General features: G+C 41.9%; 1 protein-coding gene across 1 annotated transcript in view; it reads left to right on the top strand.

Annotated features, from left to right (window-relative positions):
- cd81a (CD81 molecule a) overlaps window positions 1-15,697 on the top strand; it is a 74,716-nt gene that overhangs the window by 10,772 nt on the left and 48,247 nt on the right. Inside the window, exon 2 of the mRNA XM_048545774.2 lies at window positions 4,853-4,967. Within this exon, the coding sequence (XP_048401731.1) occupies window positions 4,853-4,967 (115 nt within the window). The remainder of the gene's footprint in view (window positions 1-4,852; window positions 4,968-15,697) is intronic.

The raw sequence follows: 15,697 nt of genomic DNA, 5'->3' as shown, positions 1-15,697 counted from the left end.
AGAATTCTGTGCAAGGCTGGGGTCCCTTCTGTGTAAATGTTTTGGCGATCCTTTTATCCATCCTCTGAGAGTATTCTTGCTTTGCATATGGTGAACTTGTGGATTTGAGTTTGTTATTTTTATGCTTCCATTTACACCCTTTTCTCCTCAGCCAGAAACCGTTATAGGCTAATGCAAGGGCGCAATGCTGCACATGTAGGAAATCTGAAATAACAAGAATTACTGGAGATACTCAGCACCTTAGATGATCGGATGGAAGGTCGGAGGTGTCGTTGACAGTGTAGAGGGCTGTTGTAGGCTGCAGCGGGACATTGACAGGATGCAGAGATGGGCTGAGAGGTGGCAGATGGAGTTCAACCTGGATAAATGCGAGGTGATGCATTTTGGAAGGTCGAATTTGAAAGCTGAGTACAGGATTAAGGATAGGATTCTTGGCAGAGTGGAGGAACAGAGGGATCTTGGTGTGCAGATACATAGATCCCTTAAAATGGCCACCCAAGTGGACAGGGTTGTTAAGAAAGCATATGGTGTTTTGGCTTTCATTAACAGGGGGATTGAGTTTAAGAGTCGTGAGATCTTGTTGCAGCTCTATAAAACTTTGGTTAGACCGCACTTGGAATACTGCGTCCAGTTCTGGGCGCCCTATTATAGGAAAGATGTGGATGCTTTGGAGAGGGTTCAGAGGAGGTTTACCAGGATGCTGCCTGGACTGGAGGGCTTATCTTATGAAGAGAGGTTGACTGAGCTCGGTCTCTTTTCATTGGAGAAAAGGAGGAGGAGAGGGGACCTAATTGAGGTATACAAGATAATGAGAGGCATAGATAGAGTCGATAGCCAGAGACTATTTCCCAGGGCAGAAATGGCTAGCACGAGGGGTCATAGTTTTAAGCTGGTTGGTGGAAAGTATAGAGGGGATGTCAGAGGCAGGTTCTTTACGCAGAGAGTTGTGAGAGCATGGAATGCGTTGCCAGCAGCAGTTGTGGAAGCAAGGTCATTGGGGTCATTTAAGAGACTGCTGGACATGCATATGGTCACAGAAATTTGAGGGTGCATCAATGAGGATCAATGGTCGGCACAACATTGTGGGCTGAAGGGCCTGTTCTGTGCTGTACTGTTCTATGTTCTATGTTCTATCATCTGATCTGAAATATATTAACTGTTTCTCTCCAGAGATGTAATGTGACTTACTGAGTATTCTTGGCATTTTTTTTCAAACAGTTGTGCACTTGTGTTTTTCATGAACGTGTTCATTTTGCACACAACAATTTGGAGGCTGACTCTTAGCTGATGGAAGAACGAAAGAACAGCTGGCAATTGAACGTAGATCGTTTGCTTATGTCCTACTTGGTTCAATACCACCATTGGACATTCACTTTTCTCATGTTGACTGTTAGTATGCAGATAAACTGAAAGAACCATGGATGCTGTAAACCAGGAACAAAAACAGAAATTGCTGGCAAAGCTCAGCAGGTCTGGCAGCATCTGTGAAGAAAAATCAGTTAATGTTTTGTGCCCAATGACCTTTAATTAGGACTGGTGAATGAGAATGCAGAAATTTGTTTTTCCAACTTGTGTTTAGCCCAACATGGGAAACATCAAACAATAAATTATATGACAAAACAATGATTGTTGATTTACTATTTCCAGGGCAGGTGGCCCCTGAAGAACTTCCAATGCCACTGTGCCTCCCACTCCCCTCCAGAAATATGCTTCCAAAGTTATACATTCATGTCCATAGAACACTTTTTTTAGACATGAGGCCAGTTGATTTCTCTACAGTAAAGAGATATTAGGTGGATCTGAAACTTAGTTTTGATTCTTCTAGACTTTATTTGTAGCAGAAGTTGTTCACTTTGTAGCTTTTTTCAGATGTTGGCAACTTTTCTATTTTCTAGTTGAGGCGTAGGTTCTTCTAATTGACAACTCTGCCCTCTGGTTATTTTCACTACTGAGTCTGGGCTTTGAATGCAGTCAGAATCAACAAACTGAATGCAGACTCTATTATGGAATATGTTTTAGAACATAAACATAGAACATTACAGCACAGTACAGGCCCTTCGGCCCTCGATGGTATGACAGGTCGGCACAACAATCTCAAGCCCATCTAAACTACACTATTCCATATACGTCCATATGCTTGTCCAATGACAACTTAAATGTACCTAAAGTTGGCGAATCTAATGCTGTTGCAGTCAAAGCGTTCCGTTCCATTCCCTTACTACTCTGAGTAAAGAAACTACCTCTGACATCTGTCCTATATCTTTCACCCCTCAATTTAAAGCTATGCCCCCTCGTGCTCGCTGTCACCATCCCAGGAAAAAGGCTCTCCCTATCTAACCCTCTGATTATCTTACATGTTTCAATTAAGTCACCCCTCAACCTTCTCTCTAATGAAAACAGCCTCAAGTCCCTCAGCCTTTCCTCGTAAGACCTTCCCTCCATACCAGGCAACATCCTAGTAAATCTCCTCTGGACCCTTTCCAAAGCTTCCACATCCTCCTTATAATGCGGTGACCAGAACTGTACACAATACTACGATTGTGGCCGCACCAGAGTTTTGTACAGCTTCACCATAACCTCTTGGTTCTGGAACTCGATCCCTCTATTAATAGAAGCTAAAACACTGTATGCCTTCTTAACAGCCCTGTCATCTGGGTGGCAACTTTCAAGGATCTGTGCACATGGACACCAAGATCTCTCTGCTCATCTGCACTGCTAAGAATCTTACCATTAGCCCAGTACTTTGCCTTCTGGTTACACCTACCAAAGTGCATCACCTCATACTTGTCTGCATTAAACTCCATTTGCCACCTCTCAGCCCAGCTCTGCAGCTTATCTATGTCTCTCTGCAACCTACAGCATCCTTCGTCACTGTCCACAACTCCACCGACCTTAGTGTCGTCTGCAAATTTACTAACCATCCTTCTACGCCCCCCCCCCCCCCCCCCCCCCATCCAGGTCATTTATAAAAATGACAAACAGCAGTGGACCCAATACCGACCCTTGTTGTACACCACTAGTAACTGGTCTCCAGGATGAACATTTCCCATCATCTACCACCCTCTGTCTTCTTTCAGCAAGCCAATTTCCGATCCAAACTGCTATATCTCCCACAATTCCATTCCTCCACATTTTGAACAGTTTAGACACAGGTCTCTTAGGACCTGAATTTATAGCAAGTAACTCCAAATATGGCACAAAATTTATTTCTTCCCTTTACAATTGTTTTCCTCAGCAACCATATTTACAAGGTACTGTAGCATTTAATGCAAGAGGATTGTCTTTCCAAAGCTGACACTTGCGATTTAATTTCTTTCAGTTTTGGATGTTTTGTTTTCTGTCTGGTGGGCAGGGCCTCTTCTGTGGTTTAGAGGCAATGCTTTCAATTCTGATTTTTTTTTATAACCTAAATTTAGTTCAGATGAAATTGACTGTCACCACCTCCAGACTAGAATCAAGATTAAGATTTCTGTTGTGTTCGTCATGCAGTTTAGGTTAAAAGAAATGTTATTTTGAAACAGTGTTAATAAATTGGCACTGCACCCAGATTACATGCATTGTCTGGTGGACTTTGACGATGCTAGTGGAAGCAGGTATCATCCCACAGTTAACCCTATGTTCTGCACATTTAGATGTGCGCCAATGCTGTTGTCTTATTTCTATGTTGATTCTTTAAATCTTCGTCCAGTTGTTTGTGTTACTCAGATGTTGGAGTGCATTTTATTCTGGCTTGATGTCTTCTCGATCCAGATGACCAACTATATGATTTATTTTACAGAGCAACAGTGAGACTTTAGAGATTGAGGTAAATTGAAGAGCAATCATTAGCAGGTGTCAAGTTTAGGTTTTAAAAGCATTGTTTGAAAGAGGAAATTTGTATGGTGTTCTGCAAAACAATCGAGTACAGTGCACTTTTGACCTCACAAAGTAGAGCCACGTAGAAAGGAGAGGTGTCATGCATCAGTCGATGCTGAGAGGAATTGAAAGGGAAGGTCAAAAAAGCAGTGACTACAGTAAGTCATACCAGAGAGGGGGAAAAGAGAATTTCGATGGAAAAGGGCAGGTTAGAATTGAGACATTAGGTCGTAAGTGTTTCCCTGCACTCCTATTTGGGAGTGAAGTTTTGTCAGAACTCCCATTGAGATTGAAGTGCCTTTAAATCTCTACAAGGTGCCCATCTTCCTCAATTGCAGGGCGTCTATGGAAGAGAAGACTCTGATCTCTGACAGTCATGTCAGTGACTGGAGCACTGTTAATGACAACTTAGTGATCTATGTTAAGCTTTGCGCATCTTATTTTTAATGTGACAGGTTGAGGTTGGAGCACCTAGATGTGAACATGCTGTCTCTGCTAGTGTGGTATCCCTGATTTTGGAGATAAGTTGGATAAATTGTTAAATGGGCAGGCAATATTTTTGCCTATTGAAGGTTGTCTGCATCTAACCAGCTGATTCTCCTTGTTCTGTGATGGGGAATTCTCCTTTTTTGAAGTGAAAACCACAGCCTGTTGCACAGGATACCACGAGAGTTGTGATGATACTTGAATTAATAGTCTGATATCACCCAGACTTTGATTCAATAAAACTAGCAGATTGTCAGAAGAGGTTCAAGGCAATCTGGGAAAATAAAAAAAAACTGACTGCTTTAATGTTAGGGTATCAATGGGAATATCAGCAGCACTAGTCATGCTGATGTCAATGGAATAGAGATTAAAATAGTGTGTTGGGTGAAAGAATTTTAAAGTGTTGGAATGAATACCGAATGCTGCAGATGGAAGGCTGTGGTGAAAAAGAGGCTGATTGCGATTCCTTTCTCTTCCAATATTTAATGTTAATATAATTTTCTTTCTCCAGCTTGCAGGAGGAGTGGTTCTGGGTGTGGCTCTTTGGCTCAGACATGACCCGAAGACGACGAGTGTGTTAGAGACCCACTTTGCAGATCAAACAGCTCCCAGCACCTTTTTTATAGGTAAGCATGAAGCTTTGAGTTTGCCTTTGCTAAAGACTGCAACTGTTGGTCGTGCCTCACAATGGGGTTGGAGATTATAAACGCAAGCTAATCAAGACTTTATGAAGGGACCACTTGTATTCTAAACAAGTTTAAAATATGTCAATATTTTTATAAACTACTTAAAATTCCCCATGTTAATAGCCTGCCCTGGAGCACTGAGTCATATGCCTAGACAGGTTCCATGTTCTGTTTGCCTTTTTGAGCTAACGAACCTCAGTAGAGGGGACAATCCAATCTGTCTCTGCTCTTATGGTAAAGGATCAACTGACAGTCTTTCGAGATGGTCATCTAGAGAGCCTTGCTGCAAATCTTGTGTTTAGTGAGAACTGTTATCTGAATCATTTACAGTAATGTTAAGAGTAGAGAGCTTGCCAAACTCGCTGCATGTGAGGAACTGGATCTTGGCAGCACAAAGCAAAGTGAGCATTGTGGCCCTAGTATTTGGCAGTGTATAGCATCAAGGTAGCCTCAACAAAGCGTCAACTTACGTAATTCTGAAAAATATAAATTTCTAAGCACAAGATAACAAAACGTGTAGGTCCAGGAGAGGAGGAGCTGTTTTGAGAGTAGGGCAAGAAGGTTGTATTTGCTACTGATTACATAAAATTTAATAGCACAGGTATGCTTAAAATACAGTTTAAGTTGCTTTACTTTATGGCTAAAGTGTGTCAGGACAACCTGGACAAGGTAGATGCCCATCTTCTTGCACATAAGGAGCTGTAGACTTTCCTGATGACCTAGATAAGCTCATGTGCAGGAAGTACCTCTGGTTGCACAAACTAGAGCTCTGGGTTTGACTTGGAACAGCAGCTAGAGTCAGAGTTCTAACCCGCAGAATTATGTGGATAGTACGCACAGAGGTGGCACATTGCACGTTAGGGGAAAGCAAGCAGTAAATAGTGGCTACCAGGCAGCCTAAAAGAAACAGGTAGCTATTGGAGACCCCACTCACTTGTCATTTTTTGTTTTTATAGATATCAGAAGGGGCTGTGGATCCATGGAGGAATGGATGGCTAAACCTCTGATAGCTTCAGTTGTAAACAAAGAGCATATCAATACCTTTTTTGTAATTTTACACTAAATGAACACAGCTCGGGCAGATTTCAGTAAAGCAAGTATGAGGTTCTCCGTTTGGACGGAAAAATGATAGGTCAGGGTACTTTCTAGATGGTATGAACTAAATACAATGCATATCAAAGAAACTTGGGTGGCGTTCCACCAGTACACTTGGAGTACTGAGACACCTGCATTAGGAAGGATACAGTGGCCTTGGAGGGAGTACAATGTAGGGTTACAGGAATGATACCCTGAGTTTTTAGGAGTCTAGTTAGAAGTTATTATATATTAGGCCTGTTCTGTCTATAAAGGGCTAAGGGATAAAGATACTTATTCCACTGGTTGGAGATTCTAGAACTGGGAGCATAGTCTGAGAATGACTGACTGTCGGACCATTCAGGAGAGATGTTAGGAAGCACTTCTCCATACGGGTGGGGGGGTGGGGGGGGGTAAAATTTTGGAACTCCTGGTTTGATAAGGTAATTTGAAATCTCATTTTTTTTTAAAGCAAATGTATTTAAAGGATGTGGGCCAAAGACACTTACATGGAGCTGGGTCACATTTCAGCCATGATCATCTTCAAGAATAGAATTGTTCGATAAGCTGAATGGTCTACTCCCTGTTCCCAAGTTTATGGAGTGGCTAATACAAAGTTCAGTGAGAATTGTGTTAGGTGTTACTTAGAATGTGGAAAAATAGTATAAAGTGAAGCTATTATTCTAAAGGATGTGCACAGGCAATAATACCTGGATGTATATGAACATAAGTCATTGAAAGTAACCGGATTAGAAGTAGAGAGAGCTGATTCTTATTTTTAAAAAAATCAAAATGTTTGGCTTCATTGAGGACCTGAAGTACAAGTGCAGACAAATTAAGCTAAGCTATATTAGATGTGAGTCAGGGCTCAACTAGAGTATTGCACACAGTTCCGGGTGCCATGGTTCAGTAAGGCTGTGGATGTATTGGCAAAAGTGTACAGGGTTGTGCACCAGAAGGTTCCAGGGATGAGAAACTTAAATTCTGAAGATGGATTGGAGGCTGGTGCTGAAGCTTGTGAAACCAGAATGTGCTTAGTTATATGTACCATTCATAAGGTTTTATTTTTAAATTCACTTGTGGGGTTTTGCTGGCTGCTAGAGTATATTGCTTGACCCTAGAGGGAAGGTGATGAGCTGCCACTTTGAACTGCTGCAAGAAGACCCACAGTGCCATTAGGGAGGGAATTCCAGGACTTTGACCCAGCAAAAATGAAGGATGGTGAATTATTTCCAAGTCAGGATGGCGAGTGGCTTGGAGGGAAACTTCCAGGTGATGGTGTTCCCACATATCTGTTGCTCTTGTCCTTCTAGTGGAAGCGGTTGAGTTGGAAAGTTCTCCCAAAGGATCTTTGGTAAATTTCTGCAGTATTTCTTGTAGGTAGTACACATTGCTGCTACTGAGTGCAGTTGAATATTTGTAGATGCGGTGCCAGTTGGATGGGTTACTTCCACCTGGATGGTGTGAAGCTTCTTTATTGTTGGAGCTGCACTCATCGAGACTAGTGGAGAGTATTTCATTACACACTTGATTTGTGCTTGTAGATGGTGGACAGACTTCAAGAGTCAGATGTAATGAGTTACTGCAGTATTCCTAGTTTCTGAACTCTCTTGTACCCACTGTATTTTAATGGTGAGCCCAGTTCAGTTTGATTGTGCAAAAGTCTTGATCTATTAGGAAGAGAAGTCCTTCTTTTAGTGACCAAGGCAACAGGAGTTGTGTTCTTATTCAAGAATGCTGCTTTAGCCTACTTTAACCTACAATGAGGTCTTGAATTAACTGCCCATGTATTGATAACATGATGCTGTTGATGGCCTAGAACCCCTTTTGCTTCTGCAGCAGTTCGTCCTAACTACTGATGTTTGCTAAATTTTGAACAGCTTCAGATCTAATGATGAGTGTTGGAATGTTGCTAGAATTGTCATCAGGATCAAAGTGATTAACACTCATTCAAATGCTGTCAACATGGATTCGTAATGGCCTCCTCCGCTCTAACTGATCCACTTTTATGTTTAGAGAATTACATTAATGAGGTGTTGACATTGTCCACGTGGATGTTACAGCAATTTTCTAAATATTTTGATTGAAGGACCCTTTTCCAAATATTTGGTAATTACAGACAGCTCATTCTATGTAACACAAATCTGCATGTCAAGTGTTCTAATATACCCCAGAGTGAGACAACCAGCCCTTTTTTAAATTATTTTGGATGGTACATATAACTGCTGTTCTCTCCAATTTCAGACTGCGTTTTTGCATTATATCGCAGACCTTTGGAAACTCCAAACTAACTTCCAGACTTCTGTTGGTTATAGCTTGAACAACTGCGTGCTAACAGAAAACATTTGATAAGGCTCCACAAGAGTGACAAAGCTAGAAATAAATGGAATTGGAGGTGATCTTGTGATTGTTTGTTTGAAAATTTGCTGGGAAACGAGGTAGCAAAATAAAGTGAATGAATGTATTGTATTTAGCAGAATGTAGCAAATGGTTTTTCTATTGCAGTCTTTCCTTTAAGATCAAGTAGTGCATTGGACTGTTCTAATTATTGCAGTGCTTATTTCACTAGGGAAGTTTGACAACTGAAGGTGAAATGAATGTAATGCCAAAATCTGTATTTCAGATCATGAGCGTTTTGGAAGAGAGAGCAGAACCAATGCACACAAGTGAATGGATTTCTGCTGGTAGTTTTAGCTGGTGTTACTTAGAATTAGATTCCAATAAGAGTATGACAGTACACTTCTGTATTGTTGTGGCCTGCAAAAGTTGACCTGTGTTCTCTGGAAGCCCCATGCACTGTTGGCTAGGCGTTAGCCTGTGACCCTTTGATTTGAGAAATATCCTCCTATAGGAAGTGATTGTCACTCCTCTGTTTCCTGTCTGGCCAATGTTTTGCTAAAATTAAATCACGCATTGCTTTTAAATAATTTCCCATTTCCTTAATGTAGCAATTCAAAAATCATTCTGTTCTACAGCTGGATTTCTCAATGTGTCAGTAGCATTTCTGCCTTGCATATGTGTCCATTTTGCATGAGTTGCAGAACCTGCTGCTGCCTGCTTCCATGGTGTTCTAAAGACATTTCTTGCCTTGTCCAAACCAAACTTCAAGCTTGTGGGTTTGTGCTGTGAAATTGGGCTCAGTACTTCAGGTGTGTGATGGGGTAAGAATCTTTGTGATTTGTTGACCTTGTTGTCGAACTCTGAAATTGGCTTTGGGCTTGTACAGTGCCTTTTTTGCACAATGGTAACCTGCCATCATTCATTCTAGCTCTTGCATGAAGAATGGCCATTTGGTTGAGGGATAGCATCCAAGGAGATGCTTGTACACAGCACATTGATACTTTACGATTGTGAGAGACTGGGAAAGCTGTTGCCAGGTGAGGCATTATGCTTTGAAGCAGGTAGTTATCTTTTTTGTGTTTGTTAGTCTATAGATCTGAGTGCATTAACTGTGGATTTGCAACTGCCTTACCATGTACTCACCAGCATTACACCACTCAGCCCCCGTATATAAAGTGTACCCTTGGCTCTCGTAGTGCAGTGGTTGTGTCCCTACATCTTAGCTAAGAAACGCAGGTTGCCTGTTTTGTGTGTGCATTAATGCATCTGAACAACTTAACCTCACTGCTCAAGAATATGACGGGCTCTAAATAATACTGAGTGCAGAGATTGCTACTGGGCTCCATCTACATATGGTGCAGCCTGTAGCTGTGCAAAACCATCTCTCTTTTAAAGTAGGTAAATTTAAGCAAGTTTGGGCCCTCCTGTTGCAGGAAAATTGATTATATTGGGAGTGCCGTACCTGGAGTAGCAAGAGATAAATAGCCTGAGTACCTAATGTTTTTGAAAAGATACAAAAGATTATTTGGCAGCATCGAATAAAATCAGGATTGGCCTTAACTGTGTTATTCGGCAGGCAGCTTCCTGACATTTAATGACTAGGCATAAACTTGAAAATGTCTGTCTTTGTTTTGGGTGAAGTACCAAAGGGCCTGTGACACTGTATCCTTTCATGAAGGAAAAAAACAGCCACTAGCAGAAAGAATGAAGAACTATGTTTAGCCTGTGTTCAATCAATTTGTGGATGTGCTATTTCCTACATGCCTAGTTCTGAAGTCTATGCATTAGAACACAAGGCAAGATACTGTAGCTGCGCATGAGTATAGGCAATGTTTGTATTTTGGGTGTTTAAAATTACACTCCTGTGTGAGGTCACATTTGTAAGCATGTGTATTCGTAAGTCGGATGTTCGTAAATCGGGGACCCTGTTGAAATGTTTTGTTGCTTGATCTACAGATTCAACCAGTTGAGTCTGTGAATGTTGATGTCTAATGGTGATGTGGCCGGATGGGGAATTGAAGTACTGTAGTCTTGAAGGGAAATGTAGCTTGCTTACTGGGCTAGGTTTCCTGATGTTATGTCATGCCTGTTATTGTTCAGTCTTTAGTGTGATTTGAAAAGGAAGTGATTGTTCTGTTTTGTCCTCAATTCGTTTAACAGAAACTTTATTTAACTTGGATAAGCCTCCTCAGTGTAAGCTGAGATGTCCTCCGTTGTAAATCTGGTTTCTATTTCTCTTGAAACTCAACTGGCCTATTCAGAGGAACTGGTCAATATCAACTTAAGGTGCAGTCTGGATGGTTCAGTCAAGTTTTAGTAAGGTTTTATAATTCATTCATTTCAATTACCTTTTTAAATATAAGAATGTACTGCACTGTGTTAGAGTCTTTGTTCACTTTCTTGCATTTAGTTTCTCCCCATTCCCTGACTTTCAGTAGATATTATTCTGGGAATGTGTGTGGTCCTTTTGGTATTTTCCCAGTTGGCTGTATTTTTCAACTGTATCTGTCAACGTGAATTCTTGCTGGGCTGTTTGACTGAGGGTGGGGTGATGGGAAGTAGAGAGAATTTGTTTTCACCTGTTCCTGGCAATTTAAGTTTTGCCAATAACCTCATGTTAAAAATGTCAGTAGGGTCAGGGTCCGGTTACTAAGGCCAGCTCACGCCTCATCCTCATCATTTCCTTTAAGGTTCAGCACCCTAGTCTCTGAATCAACAACCTCACCCTCCATCTTGATTTTAAAAGAATTCTACCATACTGTAGCCTTCCAAGGAGTCTTCCTTCTCATTACACAGCATCCAGTCTGGCCTGCTCTCTAGTTGGTATCTCCATGTTGGTCAAGGAAGCTATCCCATATAGACTCCAAGAATTCCTCCTCTATGGCATTGTGGCTAATTTGATTTGCCCAATTTATGTGCAGATTAAAATCACCCATGACCCCCTTCAATTCTATTTTCCATTCTGTTTTATAACTGGGGCACAGTTGATTGAAGGTGGAGAGGGGAATAGAAGAATCATAAATGTGTGTTTTGACAGTGAAATTTCAAGATATTGCATGTGTAGCCTTCCATTTTGAACAAACCATATAGCCTTGAGCAGCATGTAAAGCAAATATCTGCTGCAGCTGGTAACTTAAAAACAGTTCTGCGACTAAAGAACAGAATTGAGAATACATAATGCGAATGTGAAATGGTTGAAGAATTCTAAAATGCCCTCTAGGTGGGTGAGATAACTTAAGCAGTTTCTTCAAATACTCCCTTCGTATGAGACTGTTTAACTGTTGCTATAAACAATGACGGAGTTGTCTAGCAAATGTGAGCTCTGTCTCTTTTTTTAAAAAAAAAGCAAAAAAAAATCTTTTCAACCACTGGGGAAGAATCTGGGAGTTCCAGTAAACATTCTCATATTTTGAGATTAGCTAGCACCACGTTTCCAGAATCCTGTCACTGATGCTTTTACTCAATTTTTTTTTTCTCCTGAGACTGTCTTCAGGGCTTCAGCTTTTCAAACTGCTGTATCCCTCTTCTTTCTCGGTGACCATGTGTAATGGGCAGTCATACTACCACTATTACTCCTCTTATTTTGCAGGAGTGGAGTTGTAGAGGTTAAAGGCCTGGCCTATTGATACAGTCCTTGGCGCCAGAGGTTGACATCTGCCTCCACTGGTGTCTGGTTGAAAGTAATGCCTTTACCTCTCACTTCCTGAATGCTTTAAATGGATAAATCTCATTTCAAGAGATCTCTTCCTGAGCAGGATGTCTGATTCTTTTTTTGTGTGGGAATCGTGAGGAGGGTAATGCAGACTGCTGGAAGGAATTGCACAGGAAAGACAGTTTGTAGTTTTTTTTTGGTTGCCGGTTGTTTTTGGCCTGGTGCGGAAAGGAATCTGCAAAGGTGTTTGTCACATTGTGCTTGGAGACTGGGTGTCTTGGATCTTGGGATCACCACGTTCACCATGCCATGGAATTAGTCACAATTTCAAATTGTGATACTAACTTTAACTTTATACATTGTTGCAATGATGGCTTAAAAGTAACATGCCAGCTCTAATTAGGCTGTCACTACTTTATTAATAATATGACTGACCTCATCAGTTCCATGTTGGGATGCTGTGACCTTCCTACCCTCTTGCACCTTGCTAACTGTTCGGTATACACTGAATCTTACCCTTTATCTTGCCAGATTGTGACTGAATAGAAACATACCATAGTTTGCTTTTGAAAACTGAATCACAAGTAGAAAGGGTAGTGAAGAAGGCATTTGAACAAAGAACAAAGAAAATTACAGCACAGGAACAAGCCCTTCGGCCCGCTAAGCCTATGCTGATCGAGATCCTCTGTCTAACCTGTCATCTATTTTCTAAGGGTCTGTGTCCATTTGCTCCCTGCCCATCCACGTACCTGTCCAAATATATCTTAAAAGATGCTAACGTGTCTGTGTCTACCACCTCCGCTGGCAACGTGTTCCAGGCACCCACCACCCTCTGTGTAAAGAACTTTCCACGCGTATCTCCCTTAAACTTTCCTCCTCTCACTTTGAACTCATGACCCCTAGTAAGTGAGTCCCCCACTCTGGGGGAGGGGGGGGAGAAACTTCTTGCTATCCACCCTGTCTATACCCCTCATGATTTTGTAGACCTCAATCAGATCCCCCCTCAATCTCTGTCTTTCTAATGAAAATAACCCTAATCTACTAAACCTCTCCTCATAGCTAGCACACTCCATACCAGGCAACATCCTGGTGAACCTCCTCTGCGCACCCTCAAGTGTCCACATCCTTTTGTTAATGTGGCGACCAGAACTGTACACAGTACTCCAAATGTAGCCGAACCAAAGTCCTATACAACTGCAACATGACCTGCCAACTCTTGTACTCAATACCCCATCCAATGAAGGAAAGCATGCCATATGCCTTCTTGACCAACCTATTGACCTGTGTTGTCACCTTCAGGGAACAGTGGACCTGAACACCCAGATCTCTCTGTTCATCAATTTTCCCTAGGACTTTTCCATTTACTGTATAGTTCGCCCTTGAATGAGATCTTCCAAAATGCATCACCTCGCCTTTGCCCAGATTGAACTCTCTCTGCCCAACTCTCCATTCTATCTATATTCTGCTGTAATCTCTGACAGTCCTCTTCACTATCTGCTACTCCACCAATCTTAGTGTCATCAGCAAACTTGCTGATCAGACCACCTACACCTTCCTCCGAATCATTTACATATATTACAAACAACAGTGGTCCCAGCACAGATCTCTGTGGAACACCACTGGTCACAAGTCTCCAATTTGAGAAACTCCCTTCTACTAGTACTGTCTCCTGTTGCCTGGCCAGTTTTATCCATCTATCTAGCACACCCTGGACCCCATGTGACTTCACTTTCTCCATCAACCTGCCATGGGGAACCAATCAAACGCCTGACTGAAGTCCATGTATATGACATCTACAGCCTTTCCCTCATCAATCAACTTTGTCACGTCCTCAAAGAATTCTATTAAGTTGGTAAGACATGACCTTCCATGTACAAAACCATGTTGCCTATCACTGATGAGCCCATTTTCTTCCAAATGGGAATAGGTCTTATCTCTCAGTATTTTCTCCAGTAGCTTCCTTACCGCTGACGTCAGGCTCACCGGTCGATAATTACCTGGATTATCCTTGCTACCTTTCTTAAACAAGGGGACAACATTATCAAGTCTCCAGTCCTCTGGGACCTCACCTTTGTCTAAGGATGCTGCAAAGATATCTGTTAAGGCCCCGGCTATTTCCTCTCTCGCTTCCCTCCGTACCCTGCGATAGATCCCATCCGGACCTGGGGACTTGTCCACCTTAATGTCTTTTAGGATACCCAACACTTCCTCCTTCCTAATGTCAACTTGACCTAGAATAAGCAATACCAACGCAAAGTACTCATTAAGAATGTCACCCATTTTCTCTGACTCAGCGCATAACTTTCCTCCTTTGTCCTTAAGTGGGCCAATCCTTTCTCTAGTTACCCTCTTGCTCTTTATATATGAATAAAAGGCTTTGGGATTTTCCTTTAACCATGTTTGCCAGCAATATCTTATGTCCTCTCTCAGCCCTCTTAATGCCTCGTTTCAGATTCACTCTACATTCCTGATATTCTTGCAAAGCTTCGTCTGTCTTCTGTTGCCTTGACCTCATGTATGCTTCCTTTTTCTTGGCTAGTCTCTCAATTTCACCTGTCATCCATGGTTCCTTAATCTTGCCATTTCTATTCCTCTTTTCACAGGAACATGTCTCTCCTGCATGCTAATCAACCTCTCCTTTAAAAGCCTCCCACCTATCAAATCAAATGTGGATTTACCTTCAAACAGTTTCTCCAAATCTACATTCCCCAGATCCTGCCGAATCTTGGTATAGTTGGCCTTCCCCCAGTTTAGAACTCTTCCTTTAGGACCACTCCCATCCTTGTCCATGAGTGTTGTAAAACTTACAGAATTGTGGTCGCTATTTCCAAAGTAGCCCCCTACTGTAATATCAACCACCTGGCTGGGTTCATTCCCCAACACCAGGTCCAGTATGGTCCCTTCCCGAGTTGGACTACATACATACTGCTCTAGAAAACCCTCCTGGACACACTTTACAAATTCTGCTCCATCTTGACCCCTAACACTGAGTGAATCCCAGTCAATGTTGGGAAAATTAAAATCTCTCATCACCACCACCCTGTTTCTCCTACACCTTTCCATTATCTGTTTACATATTTGGTGCTCTTGCCTTCATTGGTCAGTGCAATGAATAGAGGTGTTGGGAGGTCATGTTGTGGCTATACAGGACATTTAGGCTACTTTTTGAATACTGCGTTCAATTCTTCCTTCTACAGGAAAGATGTTTTTGTGAAACTTGAAAAGGTTCAGAAAAGTTTATAAGGATGTTGCCAGAGTTGGAGGGGTTTCAGCCATTGGGAGAGGCTGATGGGTGTGAGGCTCTTTTCCCTGGAGCATTGGAGGCTGAGGGGGTGACCTTTTATTGTGGCTTATAACATCATGACTGACATGGATAAGGTGAATAGCCAAGTCTTTTCCGTAGAGCAGAGGAGTCCAGAATTAGAAGGCATAGGTTTAAGGTGAGAGGGGAAAAATTTAAAAGGGACCTGAGGGTCAATGTTTTCCTAGAATGAACTACCAGAGCAAGTGATGGCTGGTGCACTTGCAACACTTAAGACATCTGGATGGGTGTACAAATAGGAAAGGTTTATTAAGGATATCCGTCAAATGCTGGCAAATGGGA

This window comes from Stegostoma tigrinum, chromosome 17 (assembly GCF_030684315.1).
Source record: "Stegostoma tigrinum isolate sSteTig4 chromosome 17, sSteTig4.hap1, whole genome shotgun sequence".
Taxonomy (NCBI): domain Eukaryota; kingdom Metazoa; phylum Chordata; class Chondrichthyes; order Orectolobiformes; family Stegostomatidae; genus Stegostoma; species Stegostoma tigrinum.
The sequence above is the reverse complement of the archived record's forward strand: the minus strand, read 5'-3'. Positions and strand labels throughout refer to the sequence as shown.